General features: G+C 39.5%; 1 protein-coding gene across 4 annotated transcripts; it reads left to right on the forward strand.

Annotated features, from left to right (window-relative positions):
- The first annotated feature begins 1,793 nt into the window (after nt 1–1,793).
- On the forward strand, nt 1,794–18,903 carry CDKN3 (cyclin dependent kinase inhibitor 3). Of its 4 annotated transcripts, none has more exons than XM_015537995.2 (8): nt 1,794–1,933; nt 4,105–4,187; nt 6,675–6,730; nt 7,247–7,291; nt 9,952–10,174; nt 14,343–14,374; nt 16,676–16,776; nt 18,668–18,903. In XM_015537995.2, exons 1-8 carry the CDS (start codon nt 1,925–1,927, stop codon nt 18,752–18,754), a joined length of 636 nt encoding a protein of 211 aa, XP_015393481.1. In that variant the 5' UTR covers nt 1,794–1,924; the 3' UTR covers nt 18,755–18,903. The 4 variants fall into 4 exon arrangements, with proteins under 4 accessions (XP_015393481.1, XP_042845656.1, XP_007083396.1 ...); XM_042989722.1 differs by having other exon boundaries at nt 1,796–1,933; nt 9,955–10,174; nt 16,673–16,776; XM_007083333.3 differs by having other exon boundaries at nt 1,801–1,933; nt 16,673–16,776.
- The last annotated feature ends 704 nt before the right edge of the window (nt 18,904–19,607 follow it).

A 19,607-nucleotide genomic window follows, 5' to 3' on the forward strand; every position in this document is an offset into this window, starting at 1 on the left:
CCTACCTCAGGGCTTTTGTGCCTCCTTACTTTTTATTTTTTATTTTTTTTAAACATTTATTTATTTGAGACAGAGAGAGACAGAGCATGAACGGGGGAGGGTCAGAGAGAGAGGGAGACACAGAATCTGAAACAGGCTCCAGGCACTGAGCTGTCAGCACAGAGCCCGACGCAGGGCTCGAACTCACAGACCGCAAGATCATGACCTGAGCTGAAGTCGGCCGCTTAACCGACTGAGCCACCCAGGTGCCCCACCTCCTTATTTTTTAAACAGACTGAAAACTCTTCTTCTAAATATTCAAATGGTTCGCTCTCTTTTCATTTGGATGTCTCAGATGATGTCTCCTCAAAGATGCCTTTCTTTACTTTTCTACCTAGAACAGCATCTTTATCAGGCTCTGCTTAATTTTTGTTCACAGCACATCACTACCTAAATCTATTCCCCAATAGCATGTGAGCCCCATAAAGGCAAAGACTTGGGTTCATTCATTCCAGTTTATTCCCAGCATTCTGAATAATACCTAGGACACAGATGGTGCTCAATAAATATTTTCTGAATGAATCAATCAATCAAGTCCAACACATCTATGATGGCTAATTTTATGTGCAAACTTGGCTGAGCTATGGCACCCAAATATTTAGTCAAACATTATTTTGGATGTTTCTGTGGAGATGTTTTTAGATGGGAATAATAATAAAATGAGTGGATACTGAGTGAAGCAGGTTGCTCTGTATAATGTGGGTGGGTCCCATCCAATCAGTTGAAGGTCTGAATAGAACAAAAGGCAAGAGAGTCTGCTTGTCCTGGTTCTAGTCCTGGTTCTAAAGCAGACTGCCTGTGAATTCCAAATGCAACTCCCTCCTGAGTTCCCATCCCCTTAGACTCCCCTATCAGACTTTGTGGACTTGCCAAACCTTCACAATTGGGAGAGCCACATCCTTAAAATAATTCTCTGTTCTGTTTCTCTGTAGAACCCTAATACACACTCCTAGTCAAACTGTGCTATCTTCTTTACTAAAGAATTTCTCCTAATGGCTGTATACCCACTGGTTTTCACAACATGAGTAAGGGAGCCAAAATATCCACATATTCCGCAGATTTGCAGGTAATATTGCTACCAGTGACTTTCTCCCCATGGTCAGCTAAATAAGGACTGGAGAATGGGGGAGAAAATAATCAAACACAGCTCTTAAATATTACAGCTGATTAGGTAAAAACACTGGCACTTAAAATCATCTGGAGACTTCTCTTCCCTTCATACAAAACTATTTCATTCATATTTAGCGAACAGGAAAGTGGATCTACAACCTGTCTAGTTCCTAGAATGTTAAAGAACATAAAATATCAAACATACAAGGTATGTTTATATTCTGTATTTTTAGCCCTGTGACCATAAGTATAAAGTCTACGAGGTGTGGTGTGTTTTCATAAGGTGCTCCAGGACAGCGCTCCCCCTCTGCCCTTAAAACTTTTTTAAATAAAAGAATTAAAAAATTTAAAAAAATTTAAAAAATCAAGAAAAGAGACAAAATTCCCTACCCTGGTACCACTCTGGAATCCTGCCATGAGAAAGGCTTTCCAGCATCCTCAAAAGTGTTGGGGGCCGTTCAGAGGCTTTCTCCGGGCCCCGCGCTCCGCCCCCTCCCTCTATGGTGCCCTCCCAGCCAATCGACGTTCTACAGGGCCCTCCTCCCGCGCCTCTTTCAAAAGCCCCCTAGAAACCAATGAGCAGTTAAAGGTACTCGGGGGCGGAGGAAGAAATAGGGAGAGGGTCTGATTGGTTCCTAGAAGTCGCCGCGCCCCGCCTCACAGAAGGATGTACCAATGAGCTGAGCGGAGGGGCGGCCTCCGCGCGGGGCGGTCGCTGAGGCGCCGGTGCTGCTAGACGGAGGCGGCAGCCGGTCACGACGTGGGGCGGCCAGCGATGAAGCCGGTGAGTCGGGCCGAGGCTCGGAGAAGCGAAGCCACAGGGAGAGAAGCGGTCCCCGAAGCCAGTTTGCGGGCCCAGGGACAGCCCAGGCCTGGTCCCGGGCCTGACTCGCGCTGTAACCGTCCGAGGTCGGGGAGGTGGCGCTTTCCTAAATTGGGGAGAGCGATGATTGAAAAGGAACAGGGTCGGTGGCGGACGAGGGGAAGGCGGACATTCGTTGTGAACCTGTCGTGCACAGGCTGGGAACTGTCTCCTGCAGAGTCTCCTAAGCCTCAGGAGAGCCCTGCCAGAGAGGGCTGAATCCCGTTTTATGGAGGAAACTGAGGCATGGAGAGCTTAGGTGTCTCCGTGTATCAGTTTGCCTGATACCCAGCCCCAAGGGATGTCCGGGGCTGCCCCGCGCCCGCTGGAGAGCGGTCCTCACCGCAGTCGGGGAAAACCTCACCATAAACGATTGCCAATCCCCATTTGTGGGTGCTTCACCATCCCCCGGGGCCAACTGGCACTGCGTCCTTTTCTGGGGTTCAGAATCCCTGGGCCAGGGGAAGCAGAAACGTCCAACTCTGTTAGGATTTGTAAGCCTGGCTGGGAAAGCCTGAGTGAATGGGCCACACTCTTTCTTTCTCTCTCTGAAAATCTGGAATCATCAAAACTGCTTTAAAGAGAAAGGAAAAACAGACGCAGGGTGCTGTGGCCCCACCTGACTCACATCACCCACCACCAGGGTTTGCAGCCTATTGAATATTTAAAAACCTTTGAGTTGATAATAATAATACAAAGAGATCCAAAGCAACTCAAATCCGTAGCCTAAATGGCTCTGTAATGTGATCTTGTAGTAACAAACAAGACCATTATAGAATATAGCTTCAGAGCTGGAAAGGACATTAGCTGGTGACACTTGCTAATCCCCATGGTTCCATGTGGAGAGGCATCAGCTGTCCTGCACTCTTGGCCTCTTTCTCCACTTGTCCCCAGAAGGGACAGAGTGAGGGATCTGATCCCCCAGTTTGAGAGGAGCTGAACACAAGCAGCTGAACCCTTTCGTCCCTTCTCTCTGCAGAGATTACTTCCTAGGGCGCTCTTGGCCACCGGGGAGCCCTGGTTTGTCCATAGCTGCCTATGACTGGGGGAATGAGTCCAATTCTGGAGTGAAGAATTGACAAGCCCACTTAACCACAGCTTTAAAGCCACTTCCTCCCTTTAACACTCAGTAATAAAACTAACCTCTTGATTTCCATTTGCCTCTCCACTGTGTTATCTCTCAGTTGGTTCCAAGTAGGAAGTAAGAAGAAAGGTGTGTTTTTCACTGGTCCTATGAAACAGCTGTCCCTCCTTTAGAAAACAGGCCTACAGGATTGAGTTCCAACTCTTTAGATCATTGTGCAAAGTCCATCTCAGTGTGTCTAGTCCACGGGTTCACAAAGTAGCAGGTTATCCTACCTGTACACCCCATCCACCAAACTAGTAGGCTGTTAGGGGGGTTATTGTTTGAGAAATGGAGGAGGCAAACTACCCCAGCTTCATCTTCTCTGCCCTGATGTTTCAGTTCCTGAAAACAAGCTCTTTCCCCTTTTGCCTTTATTGCCTTAACTTCTTCCCTATCTGCCTAAAAACCTCCTGCCCATCCTTTAAGACCCAGCTAATGTATGTCCTCTGAAGCTCTGTCCAGCTCCCTGAGCAGTCACTCCCTTCCCTGCCCTAAAGTGCATAGTTTATGCTTCCAGGTTAGCACTTACAATTTTCTTCTGTAATCTATGCACATATCTCTCCCTCCAACTATACTGAAGCTATTTATTTCATGGCTCTTTGCATCTCCAGAGCTTGGCAAATAAAGGTGTTCAAGAAATTTTTGTGAATGAATGAATATATCTCCTCACTTTCTAGTTGTGGAAAACTGAGACCCAGAATAAATTGGAGTTGCTTGTCCAAGATTATATGGTAAATGGCAGAGCCAAGACCAGAATCCTGGTTTGTTACCAATCCAACTCTCTTTCCATCAGAGTGCTGTAATTATCAATAGGATGGTAAAATCTATTTATTTTTGCTATTGCTGACCATTCTCATAGTCCAAATTGAATAAATTGCAAATATGCATTCATTGTGTTAAGCAAGGGTCAGCTTATATGTAAATATTTTTATTTACAGTTATTTAACATAACTGATTTCTTTTGAAGCCTAGTTTATTGCAAACAAGTGAGTTTGACTCATCAGATGAAGAGCCTATTGAAGATGAACAGACTCCAATTCAGATATCATGGTATGTTAAACTTCTGATCAATGATGAGCTAAATTATTTGATCTGTACATCATAATCCATGTAGATACGTAGTCCACATATTAAAAATATTTAGTGGGGTCCCTGGGTGGCTCAGTCATTGAAGTGTCTGACTCTTGATTTCAGCTCAGGTCATGATCTCACAGTTCGTGAGATCAAGCCCTGCGTCGGGCTTTGCGCTGACAGCCCAGAGCCTGCTTGGGATTGTCTCTCTCTTTGCCCTTCCCCTGCTCACTCGCTCCTCACCAGCACATGCTTGCGCTCTCTCTCTCTCTCTCTCTCTCTCAAATTAAATAAATAAATAAATAAATAAATAAATAAATAATAATATTTATAAATAAAATAAACAAATAAATAATATTTATTTTATATAAATAAATAAAATAAATATTTAGTGATTTTTTCTGCTGGTTGTATAATTCTAATCTTTAAGGGATTTTCCAATTCTGCTTTATTTACTATCCATGATAGAATAAGGCTTTCCTTTTTGGGGGGCTTAGGGGGAGATTGTTCTTCTGCATTCAGAAAACCATAGTAGAAACAAGTAACTAAGGAGTTGAGATAAAATCAGAATATCTCCCATTTGGTACCAAAACTTACTTATTCTTTTAGGACAAAAGAATAGTATACCAAACATAGGATGAGATATTTAATTGTTTGTCATTTAGTCAAATCCTAGAACTACTTGCCACAGTCATGCATCTACTAGCAGACCCTGCTTAAGATAAAAGCCATATTACCACAGATACTAGAACAAAAAACAAATGTTTCTATATAGAATCAACTTAAAAATCTTGGCAGTGACTTCTGGTTACACCAGATTCTCTACAACAATCAATGCTTTTTCTCATCCCTGTAAATGTAATAATCTCTCTTTAAGAAAACACCATTCCCACTCTAAAAAACAGTATGGTTTTCCTCACAAAATTAAAAACAGAACTACCCTATGACCCAGAAATTGCACCACTAGGTATTTATCCAAAGGATACAGGAGTGCTGATTCGAAGGGGCACGTGCACCCCCATGTTTATAGCAGCATTATCGACTGATAAATGGATAAAGAAAATGTGGTGTATATATACAATGGAATATTACTCGGTGATCAAATCTTGCCATTTGCAACAACGTAGATGGACCTAGAGTATATTATGCTAAACGAAGTAAGTCAGGGAGAGACAAACATCATATGATTTTACTCCTACGTGGAATTTAAGAAACAAAAGAGATGAACATAGGGAAAGGGAAGCAAAAATAAGATAAAAACAGAGGGAGACAAACCATATGAGACTCTTAAATACAAAGAACAACCTGAGGATTGATAGTGGAGTGTCGGGTGGAGGGATGGGCTAAACAGGTGAGGGAGCATTAAGGAGGGCACTTGTTGGGATGAGCACTGGGTGTTATACACAAGTAATGAATCACTAAATTCTACTCCTGAAACCATTATTACACTATATGTTAACTAACTTGGAGTTTAATTTTTTTTTAAGTTTCTAAAAAATTTTTAAAAAGAAAATACCATTCCCAACTATAGGAAGAGAAAAAGAGGGTGTTATCCCTAAAGTTCCTTTTATTCCACCATCAAATAACAATTATCTTTCATTTCCCTCCTTACCCCCCTTTCAAACTCAAAACCTCATCTAATTTTCAGAGTCACATGGTATTTATATGATGACCTCTGTTTTCCTCTAAACTCATCTTCTGTCTTGTAGACAAGGTTAGCCTCTACCCACTTTGTCCCTGAGTACTGTAAACTGGGAATATGATTTCTTGAAATTGTTTTATTTTAACCAAAATCTATTACAACATGGGGTGCCTGGGTGGCTCAGTCAGTTAAGCATCCGACTCTTGATTTTGGCTCAGGTCATGATCTCACAGTTCATGAGTTCAAGCCCTGCATCTGCCCTGTCAGCACAGAGCCTGCTTGGGATTCTCCCTCTCTACCTCTCTCTCTGCTCCTCCTCTGCTTGTACTCTCTTTCCCTCTCAAAATAAATAAATAAACTTTAAAAATATTTTTTTAAAAGAGGAAGGCTACAAAGAAATCTTAAAATAGTAATATAGAATGAATGCTGGGGATGAAATCGTCAGAAGGTAATTTTCTAGCTTATTCCCCAAGGTTACTAATACAAAGTATCTCAGATATCATACCACAGGGTAACTTAAAACCTTAATGCTTTATACTACCTGTAGGCAATCTAGGCATTATTATCTTTAAGGTAAGTTTAAGTTAACTTGCCACTTTTAAGACTTAAATTGTGACAAAGTAAATGATAAGTCCCTGTTTTAAAACTTCCAGCCTCTTTGGGCCTTTTTGTCAACAACACATTGATGTTTGCATATGCATTTTTGTTTTATGACTATGGTCAAACTTTAAAACACCCTCGTTCAATGCCAAGCACACATGTGTTAAACTGAATTTCCATTTACAACTTTTTAAAAAACTGAATTAAAGTTTTATTCTTTTCAGGCTACCCCTGTCACGAGTGAATTGTTCTCAGTTTCTTGGCTTGTGTGCTCTTCCAGGTAGGTTTACAGTTGGCTTCCTATTGAGATACTTCAGATAATTTTTTGTCAGCTAACACATCATACTCTGTACTGAGCAGTAAGAGAACTTCATAGATCAGCAGCCTGGGGAAGTCACTTTTGGAAGCCCTCCTGTGGGCTGTAGCTAAAAGAACACAGATCACTCTTCAACCCTTCCAGACCCACATTCATGGTTCTATGTTTCTGACTCACCTACCTTAATAAAACGTAAACACTGGGGTACAGGTGAGGCTGAGGGCAACAAGCAGGTACTTGTTATAGAAAGGACACAGAGCAAAGAATCTTTGGATGAGGAGTTCCTTCAGCTGGGATCTCTGAATCCCTGCAATTATATTACTAAGAATATAAGAAATCGAAATCCATATTCAAAATGAAATTGCAACATATAAATGATCATATGGTATGACTTTCTAAAGTAGCTGTGTTTGTGTTTAAGTATATTTCTTATATATGATTAAAAACTGACTTTTTCACTTGCCCTATTACTGCTTATAGGTTGTAAATTTAAAAATGTTAGAAGAAATATCCAAAAAGATACAGGTAGGTGTAACATGAAACAACCATATTAATAGTTTTTTTCTGAATAACACTGAAAATAATCTCTTTGTCAAAAAGAACAAACGTTAGTCTCTGTTTGGTATACCAACTAAATGTTTGATATTTCATAGTTTTAAACTATAGATTTATTCTAACATGAGAGGAGGTATTTGCAAAGGGCACAGAGAACTAACTCATTTACTAAACATAGCATTGCTTTTCACCGATTGTTGTAGTTACACATAGAAATTGCATTTGAGTTTAAAATGTATACATTAGAGGGAGGAAGGTATGTAAACAGAAAACTGACATTTCACTGCCAAGATCTTTGAACACACTATCCTTTGCAGACTTGATTGTTGTGATAGCAGAAATTAAGCCTGAACTGGGAACCCAGAGGTAGTAGTGAAATTGTCCATCCTGGTTAGAATTTAGGGATCCAGCGTCTAGGTGAGAAAGATGGAGTAAGGCCAATCTTCACAGGCCCAAAGATGTTCATACCACTATAGCCTCAAGTCTAATAATCCCACAAATATTCTGACAATCCACCCCAATTTGGAGTTTACATATTCCATGATACTAAAAAACTTGGATTTTCAAAATATTTTATCCTGCTTGGCCTCGGATAGCTCAAGGCAAATAGTCCTACCAATGTCCTTATAATACAACAAAATAAATATAGATATAAATATAATATATAAATGATATATATAAATATATAAGATAAATGTCATATATCTTGATTCTGACCAGTAAAAAATTGTTGAATCTTACATTTTTTTCCCAGTTGTTTTGGAGTATCAATTTATTAATGTACCTTCTCTAATTTATTTCTTACCTACCAAAAAGGACTGGAGGCTAGTAGATTAGTTGACTCTTGCAGTATTTGTAAAGATTCTCTGATTTAGAGGTACCTGCCATGGTAGGAACTTTTCATTTGGAGACCATTTAAGTCATAAGCAAAATATAATGAAAATCACTAGTTCAAGAACCAGCCTTGCACATTTTGGAAAGCCCTGTTCCCTTCCAATATTTTGGAATTTGGGGTTTCCAATAGCTTACCAAACCTTTTGTCTTCCGTTGAGATCTTGAATGCAATCCAATCCAATGTATAAGAGATGACAATCTGATAGGAGAGACCTAGACTCTCCCTGCACAAGCTCTTGTGGCTCCTCCTCTTTCTAGGAAAGCTTGAAAACCACTGTATAATAGCAATTATGTGTGCGAAAGGCAGATAGAAAATTACCTACTCTTGAAAATGGTGAAGTATGCTAACTACAGGTTTAATCCTTTTAGAAGTACAAAAAAAATAATAGTATTACCTAAAGCAGCACTGTCCACTGGAAATATAATGGGAGCCACAAATAGAAGCCATGTATGTAACTTTACATTTTTAAGTTGCCACAGTAAAAAATTAAAAACAGATGAAATTAACTTGATAATATATTTTATTTAACCTAACATAGCCTAAATAGTACATTGTCAATGGCTTTAAGTATAAAACAAATTATTAATGAGATATGGGGGGTTTTTTAATTTTTTTTTTTTAACGTTTATTTTTGAGACAGAGACAGACCATGAACGGGGGAGGGTCAGAGAGAGAGGGAGACACAGAATCTGAAACAGGCTCCAGGCTCTGAGCTGTCAGCACAGAGCCCGACACGGGGCTCGAACTCACGGACCGCGAGATCATGACCTGAGCTGAAGTCAGACACTTAACCGACTGAGCCACCCAGGCACCCCAGATATGGGCTTTTTGTACTTAACCTCTGAAATCAGATCTATATTTTACACTTATAATACATCTCAATTTGCACTAGCCACATTTCAGGTACTAATCTGGAGGTTCATGATGAAAGGCACTTTGTGTTTAGTTAAATGGCCCAGGATTTGGGAGGCAGGGGGAGAGAGGAGACTGAGATCATCCAGAATTAGTTATTCATTTTGAACCTAATGGTCTATAATGAATATTGCCATAAGGACATTCCACTGTATAGAATGGCCTATAGTACAATTGCTTGGTTCATATTCATTATAGTGAAAATTAGCTAAGTTGCATAATTCTAACACAGTTAACGTTTTATTTCTGGAGACCTAGTCCACAAAATTAGATGCATGATGGGGTGGCACAGTACAAACATAAAGGAGAACATGAGCTCAGGCACCATGGGCATGCTGGAGATTTACATACAAGGTGTAGGGTCAAACAAAACAGCAGTGATGAAAGTAACAAACGTGAATTTTGTGAGAAAAAATCAGGGGGAAAAATGTGCTGTCAGTTCTTCACAAGAGTTTATCTTGAAGTATTAGATGTTTCAAAATTTACTTTAAAGCAGTATTGAAAAGATCTTTTTTCAAGAACAGCAATATAATTGACTCATCTTAAATTCAGTAAAAAGCATTTTGAATTATTAAGTCAGGTTTAATTTTAAGCACCTTTTGGTTCAGGCATTTCTAATTCCTATTTTGTGCTTAGTGACTTGATTTTAACCCTACTTTGAAGACAGATTAATATTGTTTTAGATTATCAATAAGTATTTCAAATGCATAGATTATCATTTGTTAGTTTGGCTTAAGAAATTTAACACCACATTCTCTGTCTTGACTGTATTTAAATTTGTAATATTTTGTACATGTGTATCCGTCTCTTGGTCTATTGGCAGAAGAACTAAAGAGCTATGGTATACAAGACATATTTGTTTTCTGCACCAGAGGGGAACTGTCAAAATACAGAGTCCCAAACCTTTTGGACCTCTACCATCAGTATGGAATTATCACTCATCATCATCCAATCCCAGATGGAGGGACTCCTAACATAGCCAGCTGCTGTGAAATAATGGAGGAGCTTGCAATCTGCCTTAAGAATAACCGGAAAACCTTAATACAGTATGTTTTTCTTTTCTCTGTATGTTACATGAGAAATGTCCCAGTCAGAATGATTTTTCCAATTATTGCATCCTTACTTACTTATTACTTACCTTATAGTTTGGTGCAAGGATTAAAAGGAGATAAGGCATCAGGGCACGTGGATGGCTCAGTTGGTTAAGCACCTGACCCTTGGTTTCGGCTCAGGTCAGAACCTCACAGCCATGAGATTGATCCCTGCGTCGGGCTGCATCAGGCTCCATGCTGTCAGCTCAAAGCTGCTTGGGATTCTCTCTCTCTCTCTCTCTCTCTCTCTCTCTCTCTCTCTTTCTCAATCCCCCCTCTCAAAATAAATAAACTTTAAGGAAAAAAAAAAAGAGATAAGATATGAAATTTCTAGTACAATGTCTGCTACAGAGCAAGCATTCAGATATTTACCTGCTTTGGATTCTGTGTCTCCCTGTCTCTCTGCCCCATTCTCACTTGTGCTCTGTCTCTATCTCTCAAAAATAAATAAATGTTAAAAAAAATTTTTCTGGGGCACCTGGGTGGCTCAGTTGGTTGGGTGTCCGACGTCGGCTCAGGTCATGATCTCACAGTTTGTGAGTTCGAGCCCCATGTCAGGTTCTGTGCTGACAGCTCGGAGCCTGGAGCCTGCTTCGGATTCTGTCTCCTTCTCTCTCTGCCCCTCGCCAACTTGTGCTCTGCCTCTCTATGTCTCTAAAAAAATAAAGAAGTGTAAAAAAAAAATTTTCTAATTAGCAAAGAAATCATTCATAAGCAATGAGCAGTCTTAAAAATATGACTGGAAAATTACATTTGATGATATGAATTTCTCACCAGAATGAAGGAGGGACTCCTATTGCTTGTCAATGGCTATGCAAAGCTGCTGGTATGGAAGTTTAAAACAAAATAAAATGTGTTAAGGGAGAAAAAAGGAGAGAAAAAAAAAAAAGCACAGAGAAAGGAAAAAGGGAGTGACAATCAGCAAAGGACAGTAGCAATACAAAGATTAGAAGTGGTACCATGGATAATAATAGTAGATGCCCTGCCAGCAGTGAGACCCGTAACAGTAGAGGGCCAGCCATAGGCAGCAAACTAGTCCTTCTCTGTGCTTCTTGTACTTTCTGTATCCTAATAAACTGCTTAATCCTTTCTGGAACAAGATAGAGTATTAAATAGTTTGATACCTCAAAAGCCCTAAAGTCACTGCTTTAAGCTAGAAAATATGCAGACTATACCGAATAACCAGGGCGCCGGGCTCAGGGTAGTAAGGGAAAGGCAAGCCCAACTACCTTCTCTCCTTCAATCTAGAGCTCCGGGGCCTCATGTCAACAGTTTCCATTTGAAGGCAAACCAGCCAGTACAAGGGTCTTTGGGGACACAAACCATATGTGGCTGAACTAAACTCTAATGTACAGAGAACTATAGCCAGGAGAGTAGGGAATAAAGAGAAACCATCCCGCATTCTACAGTTTCCAACCTTTCTCTAGAGAAAAGCATAATCTGTAATTGTAAGCAATTACTAATTGCTTTACTAATTATAAAAGCAAAACTTTAGACTAAAGTTGTCTCTGGTAAATTTTCTAGTAAGACTAAGTTAAATAGCATTAGATGATTAGCTGTGGCTGGTGAAAAATATTTTCCTATTTTTGGACCTATTTTTTTTTATTTTTTTTAATGTTTAATGTTTTTTTTAATGTTTTTGAGAGAGAGAGAGAGAGAGAGAGAGACACAGTACAAGTGGGGAAGGGGCAGAGAGAGAGGGAAACACAGAATCTGAAGCAAGCTCTTCAGATGCAGGCTCTTCTGTGCTGAGCTGTTAGCACAGAGCCTGACATGGGGCTTGAACTCACCAACAGTGAGATCATGACCTGAGCCGAAGTTAGATGCTTGACCAACTGAACCACCCAGGCACTCCTGGGCCCATTGTTCAAATCAGTCCTGAGATTTTTTTTTTTTTTTTTTTTTTAATAAATCCTTGGAAGCAGCCTCTACTGAAGAGTTTCCGGAGATCAAACTAGCTCAGATAGTGAAATTTAACAAATACTACTCGAGCAAGTTCTAGCACACCAAATGCTGTCTGCTGTTTGAACAGAATACAAACAGGATGGAAAGATGGTTGGGTAGCCCCTGCATATGTTGAATGCTTCTGGTTCCCATAAAATAAAGCATCTGATGACTGGAAATTTTCATTGTCCTAGAGCTTTCAGAGGTGTCCTATAGTGACTAATGTTTGGATAAAGACAATTTTCTATCCATTCTGCTATCTTTGAGTGCCCACATTGCTAGACGGCTCTAGAGTTTATCTCTCAGAAACTAGGTCTGGTAAATTGTTTTCCACTGTCTTGCTGCCTGCCAATACTGTCTCACTGATTCTCCCTGTGCATTTCTGTTGCTTTATAAAATCAGGGGATGCTACTTGCCTACTGTACTGTGCTATTTCTAAAAAAAAAAAAAAAAAGTACTACAAAACAGGTAGCTTAGAAAAGAAACTTATTCTCCCCCAGTTCTGAAGCTACAAGTCCAAAATCAAGGTGTCAACAGGACCATATTCCCTCTGAGACTTTGACAGAATCCTTCCTTGCCTCTTCCTAGCTTCTAGTGGTGGCCGTCACTCCTTGGTGTCCTTGGGCTCACAGCCATTATCACTCCAATCTCAGCCTCTGTCGTCACATGATTCTGCACTGCTGTGTCTTCTCAGGATACTTCCTCCTATAAGGACACCAGTCATATTGGATGACCCAGTTGGGTTAGGGCCCAATGACCTCATCTTAGCTTGATTACATCTGCAGAGACCCTATTTCCAGATAAGGCCACATTCACAGTACCAGGGATTAGGACTTCAACATAGCTTTATGGGGATACAATTCAACCCATAACATCTACTGTGCACCAAACACTATGAATACAAAACACACACTGTGAGGCACAGTCCCCACCCTCAAGGAGCCCCTGCTAACAACACTACATGGAAGTGCAGTAAGATTCACACAAGGTATGCACAAGGCAGCAAAAATGACAGTGATGGTTTCTTTGGGGGCACAAAGGCAGTTCAGAGCTAGACTTGAAGGATAAGCAGGAATCAGAGGAGGAAAGATAAAGGTATCAATGGGTAGAAAGCAGTATTCATCTTGCAGAAAACCACTGAAGTGTTCTACCTCTCTCCACCTGTCTATGGTAGATCCTTATATCTGGCCTATTTGTGGAAAGCAAGTTCATGAATACATAGGAGTCAGTATCTGTTTGGTCCTCTATCTCACATCCTATCCCAAGACATAGATCTCCAGCTTCATCTTTAGTACACCACTGTAATTTATGTTCCTGATAAGTCAGCAGCACCAAATTAGGTTCAGTATACCCTCTAAGAAAGTCAGGAATTGTATAATACATTTTTTTTTTTTTAGCATCTTTGAAAGTAGTTAGAATGAATGGTTTTATTGCTTTGAGGTTAATCATGATTTTTTTCTGGAAAATCCAGTTATACAGACTGCTGATTTCTTCACAAGGCTAGACAATAGCAGCTAACATTCATTTACTTCTTACTCTGTGCCAAGCTCTGTTGTAAGCCCTTTACAAATGTTAGTTATGTCATTCAGTCCTAACTATGATACAGATTCTGTGGCTGCCACTATTTGATAGATGAGGTTAACCCAGAGAGGTTAAATAACTTCCTTATGTTCACACATGTAATAATGACAGATTGACCATTCAGCCCCAGACAGCAGGGCTCTAGAAACCATGCTTTAAATCTCTGTAACATGCCACCTCTGTATTCTTTTTAGATAAATAAGGAGTTGTTGTGTCATATGGACTTGTCCCATAACCACTAAGGTTTTGTTTAGACAGGAAATAAACTGGCAGTTGGTAAAAATAGTCTGATTTCTATCTATTTATTAACATGTTCCACTTCTCTGATGTGGATACTGGTGTTTAAAAAGATCAATAAAAAGGCCCTGCCTGCATTGATTCTTAGAGGTATTCAGAGAATACCTCCCAACAAATAAACAAGCACACTTTACTCTTTATTAATGTAAAAATATTTATTAACCTCTGTGTGCCAGGCACTGTGCTAGCAGGCATTATTAAATTTAGAAACAGAAGGCAAATTTAGAAGGAACAAGTCTTTAGTTCTAATTGGCGGGGTGAAATGAAAATGTCTAATATTCAAATTGTGCTTCCCTTTCAGCTGTTATGGAGGACTTGGCAGATCTTGTCTTGGTAAGAAATTTATTTTCATTATTCAGTAATTTTTTTAAATCCTCAAAGTAGACAAAAATATCCTGTTTCTGGGCCATGTGCTCAGTTTGTATTAAAATGAGACAAAACACAATATAAATCTGCTAAGACCTAAAGATTTATTTAAAGGGGCGCCTGGGTGGCTCAGTCAGTTGAGCATCCGACTTCGGCTCAGGTCATGATCTCACGGTTTGTGAGTTTGAGCCCTGTGTCAGGCTCACTGCCTGTCAGCACAGAGCCTACTTAGGATCCTCTGTCCCCCTCTCTCAACCCCCCCCCCACCCCCCGCGCTGACTCTCACATGCTCTCATAAATAAATAAATGAATGAATGAATTTCAAGGCCCTTCATTCGGTATTCTCTAGAAAGCTAGGGTGGGAATGGGAAGTCTTTTCAACATTATTTTGAAGGATTCTGCAAAAGATACTGTGCAAGTCTTAGCACCTACATTCTTGCGTTTTGTTTTCTAATGCTTTCTTATGCAGATGTTAGGATACTGACAGTAAATTCTAAATTATATCCATGGGTAACATAAGTATGAAAACCAAAGTTAATTACTTCATGTAATTACTGTTCACCTTTTTTTTTCTTTAACATTTATTTATTTTTGAGACAGAGACAGAGCATGAACAGGGGAGAGTCAGAGAGAGAGGGAGACACAGAATCTGAAACAGGCTCCAGGCTCTGAGCTGTCAGCACAGAGCCCAAAGCGGGGCTCGAACTCACGGACCGCAAGATCATGACCTGAGCTGAAGTCGGCCGCTTAACCGACTGAGCCACCCAGGCGCCCCAACTGTTCACTTTTTAATAAATGTGTTAGAAGGGGCGACTGAGGTTAAGCGTCCAACTCTTGGTTTCTGCTCAGGTCACGATATCACGGTTCATGGGTTTGCACCCCACATCAGGCTCTGTACTGACAGTGTCAGGCCTCCTTGGGATTCTCTCTCTCCTGCTCTCTCTGCTCCTCCCTGGCTCTCTCGCTCTCTCAAAATAAATAAATTTTTAAAAAATAAAATAAAATAAAAGTATTAGAAAACAAAGTTAATGAAATGCCATACTAAACAGTTATTCCTTTTAATGTTGGAAAGTATCAAAATTAAAAGCTTTTGTGCTTCTAAGAACATTATCAAAATGAAAAGATAACCCAGAGAATGGGAAAAAAATATTTGCAAACCATATATCTGATAAGGGACTTACCTAAAAAGAATTCTTACAACTCAATAATAAAAAGACAGCCCAACTTAAAGGATGGACAAAGGATCTGAATAGATATTTCTTCAAACAAAATACACAAATGACCATTAAGGACATGAAAAGATGCCTACCATCATTAGTCATCTAGGAAATGCAAATCAAAACCACAATGAGATACCACTTAATACCCATTAGGATGTCTATTACCCGAAAAGTAGAAAACATGCACTGGGATTTGGGGAAATTGGAACCTTCATATACTGCTGGAGACAGAGTAAAATGGTGCAGCTGCTTTGGAAAATAGTCTGGCAGTACTTCCTCAAACATGTAAACATACAGTCGCCCTTTACCCAGCAATTTCATGAGGTCTATGCCCAAAAGAAATGAAAACATGTCTACACAAAAACTTGGGCACGAACATTTATAGCACCATTATTAATAATAGCCAAAAACTGGAACCAGCCTAAATGCCCATCAACTGACTGTGGGTAAACATTGTGTGTCTGTACAATGGAATATTATTCATCCCTAAGAAGGAATGAAGCAGTTACAAGCCTCAATATGTGTGAGTCTTGAGCACGTTATGCTAAGTGAAAGAAGCCCATCACAAAAGGCCGCATATGGTTGCATTTATATGAAATGTTTAGGCAAATCCACAGACAGAAAGTAGATTAGTGGTTGCTCAGGAGAGGGGTGATGGGGGACCGGGGAGGATGACAACGGAAGACAGGGTTTCTTTTTGAGGGGATGAAAATGTTCTAAAATTGTGCTGATGGGTGCACATATCTGTGAATACACTAAAATCCACTGAATCGTACCCTTTAAATGAATGAAACATATGGTCGATTAAATATAATTCAATAAAGCTGTTAAAAAGAACGAAGCCAGTGTTAAACTTCAATTCAACCGCAGTCATTTAAAATCATAATTTAACTGTCAAAAACACATACTAAAAGACCTCAGTCATTTAATTCGTTTGGAACAATTACACCAAGCTCCATCTTCTGCGCCAGCTGAAGTCTAATTAAATATACAATGCTCTACCCCATCATTAATAATACACTATTTTCCTAACATGTTCTGTTAGTAGCTGCTTGTCTCCTACTATACCTGTCTGACACAGTTTCACCAGAGCAAGCCATAGACAGCCTGAGAGACCTAAGAGGATCTGGGGCAATACAGACTATAAAGGTAAGGAGGTTGACTGTTCTGTGTGGTTGTGGTTTAGGGGCAGTTATAGACACAGTGTCCTGTATCATCAAAAGGGCACTGAAAACCCACTGCATTCTATTATTCAGATATCACCTGTTCAACATTTATGTTTAAATATAACCTGGATGTCTGAAAAAGTTCACAGTGTTTCAAACAAAATGATGAAAAATCTGAACTTGCCAGTTTACTCTCGCAGGATCTACTACCGTTCAGTTTTTACCCATTTAGTTCTCAGAATGAATCCTCTCATCTGGAAACATGAGGGGATTACCATAAACTTGGTAGTTTCTTAGCCTAAAAGATCTAGTGAAGATCCTCTCACCAAAATATTTAATAAACATAGATGAGAGGCACCTGGGTGGCTCAGTCAGTTAAGCGTCTGACTTCGGATCAGGTCCCTCCTCTGACGGTTCGTGGGTTCGAGCCCCACGTTGGGCTCTGTGCTGACAGCTCACAGCCTGGAGCCTGCTTCGGATTCTGTCTCCCTCTCTCTGCCCCTCTCCTGCTTGTGCTCTCTCTCAAAAATAAATAAAAAACATTTTTAAAAAAATTTTTTAAAGTAGATGAATGACTAGAATACAAAAAATGCAAAGCAATACTAATTATCCTTTGCTGTGGATAACTAAAGTGACATCTTCCACATTTACTTTCCCCTCAACAGCCACAAAATCTCTGCAGTAGCAATGCCCCAAGGATATTATTATGTATTAATGTTCCTGAAAGATTCTGCAGATTTCACTTTATTTCTAGATATGTAAAGCTAATTTGCCTTCCTTTCCCAAGTGCCCTGTGTCAGCATTAATCGACTAAACCAGAGGATCAGGCACTCTTAAAGAGGCCTGGCCTTTAGTGGCTTCCTGGCCTTGAGTCCATCTTCCCAGGAGCAGGGGTCTACCCAAGTGTCATGGATATGAATTATTATAGTAACTAACAAAGTCACCAAGCAGCATAATTCTCAGGACTTAAAGAAGGTTGTTCAAAATAATCCATACAGGATGCACTTCCCTCTTCAGGTTCTCAAAACAGAGAATTCACCTTCTTATCTGTTAAACGATTCTTCAAATTCAACATGTTCTCAAGTCTCTCAAAACAAAATGGTCAAACATTTGCATATGTGTTTTACACCTTTAATCTTGGAGTGAATTAAGCCCACATTATATAGGCTGTCCAGTTGATCACCTCAGCATTCTGTGGCCAACAGGCTTTCCCATCTCTGTGCTGATGTGCTCAGCAATGTGCAATTTCAACTTCCCAATAATGAGAAGAAATGAGATGACTGGCAGAATAAGAACATCCTCTGGAAAACTATTAAAACTCCAAATAAATTATTTAAAGTTTTTTTAATTTTGCTTATCTGTTAAGATTAGTCATTTTTTTTTTAAAAAATATTGACTACTCTGAACATTGTTGCAAATGGGTTATATCACAAGCAGCAGAATCTAGGGCTTCTATAAATGAAGAAATAGATTTTCTTGAATCTACTACTGTTAACTATTACAGAAAGTACCCTCTCCTCCCTACTTAACCCCCAGAGGAAAATACATTGGCAAAAAGAATGCCTTCATGTACTATTTTTAATTTTAATTTGCTCCTGCCAGTAAAAGGAGAAAGGATTTTACAGATTTATAAAACATTCGTATGTATTACACATTGCCTTCTGATTTTGAGAGACTTTTCAAGTAAGTTTTTTCACACCATATGCAGCTTTATCAAAAGGTAAAACTTCTCCATAATGCAAACGCTTCCTTACCCAAAAGGATGTAGAATTGTTCTTAGCAATTATTTTTTGATTCCTGATGCCTACTAGGATTGTACTACTCTGCTAACTAGTTTTCTACAATGTATTTCAATATATCTTTATTTTTTTCAGCAATATAATTATCTTCATGAGTTTCGGGACAAACTAGCCGCACATCTATCATCAAGAGATTCATTATCAAGATCTGTATCTAGATAAAAAAGAATTTCAAATAACATATATATGACCATGTCTGAAATTTAAGAGCTATTTAACATAATTTGTATTGAAACAAAATTTACTAGTGTTATCAACTTGAATGTAAATGTGTACGTGCAAATATTCCTAAAGCTTTTATTGACAAATTTCAGTTGTATCTCTTATCTCTTATAGAAGATCGAAAAACTGCTATATAATTTTTGAAATGTACTGTCTCCTCTGGTATGTTTTACTTAGAAATAATGCTGAAGTGAGCATATGGAAAAATGTTTCACTGCCTATTTTTATTATTTACCACACTTTTACCTCATTTTATGATTTATAACTACCAGGTGGAATGCGACATAGTAATAAATGTAAAAATGGGTATGAGTACAAACTAAAATCAAGTACCTTTCACCCTCTGTTCCTCCCACTTTTCCTCCCATGGCTTTTCCTCCTTCATAGACATACACGAGTGAGAAGGATCCTATGAATCTTCTGGACACCTCCCTCCCAATGCTGGATCATCCCCAATAGGTGTTTATCCAGCATTTGCTGGAACATTTTCAGATATGAGGAATTCCTTGGTTCAGACAGGTGCTCTCTTTTTAGACCACTCATTTTTTACCCTAGGGACTACACAGAATGAATTAAATCCCTCTTTCACATTTCTGTTAGAAAGCACTTATCTACAGATTAACAGTCTCCAATTCCCTCCCTCACCTCACCCTATGCTACTGAATATGTCTTTTTGTCTTTAAATGTAATGTTGAACAGTTGTTTGCACTGTAGACAAGGACATTTTCACAGATAGTGGTGGCTTTGGTATCACCTGCAATAGTCCCTTGGCTGTGACTGGCACCTCCCCACG

This window comes from Panthera tigris, chromosome B3 (genome assembly GCF_018350195.1).
Source record: "Panthera tigris isolate Pti1 chromosome B3, P.tigris_Pti1_mat1.1, whole genome shotgun sequence".
Classification (NCBI taxonomy): Eukaryota; Metazoa; Chordata; class Mammalia; order Carnivora; family Felidae; genus Panthera; species Panthera tigris.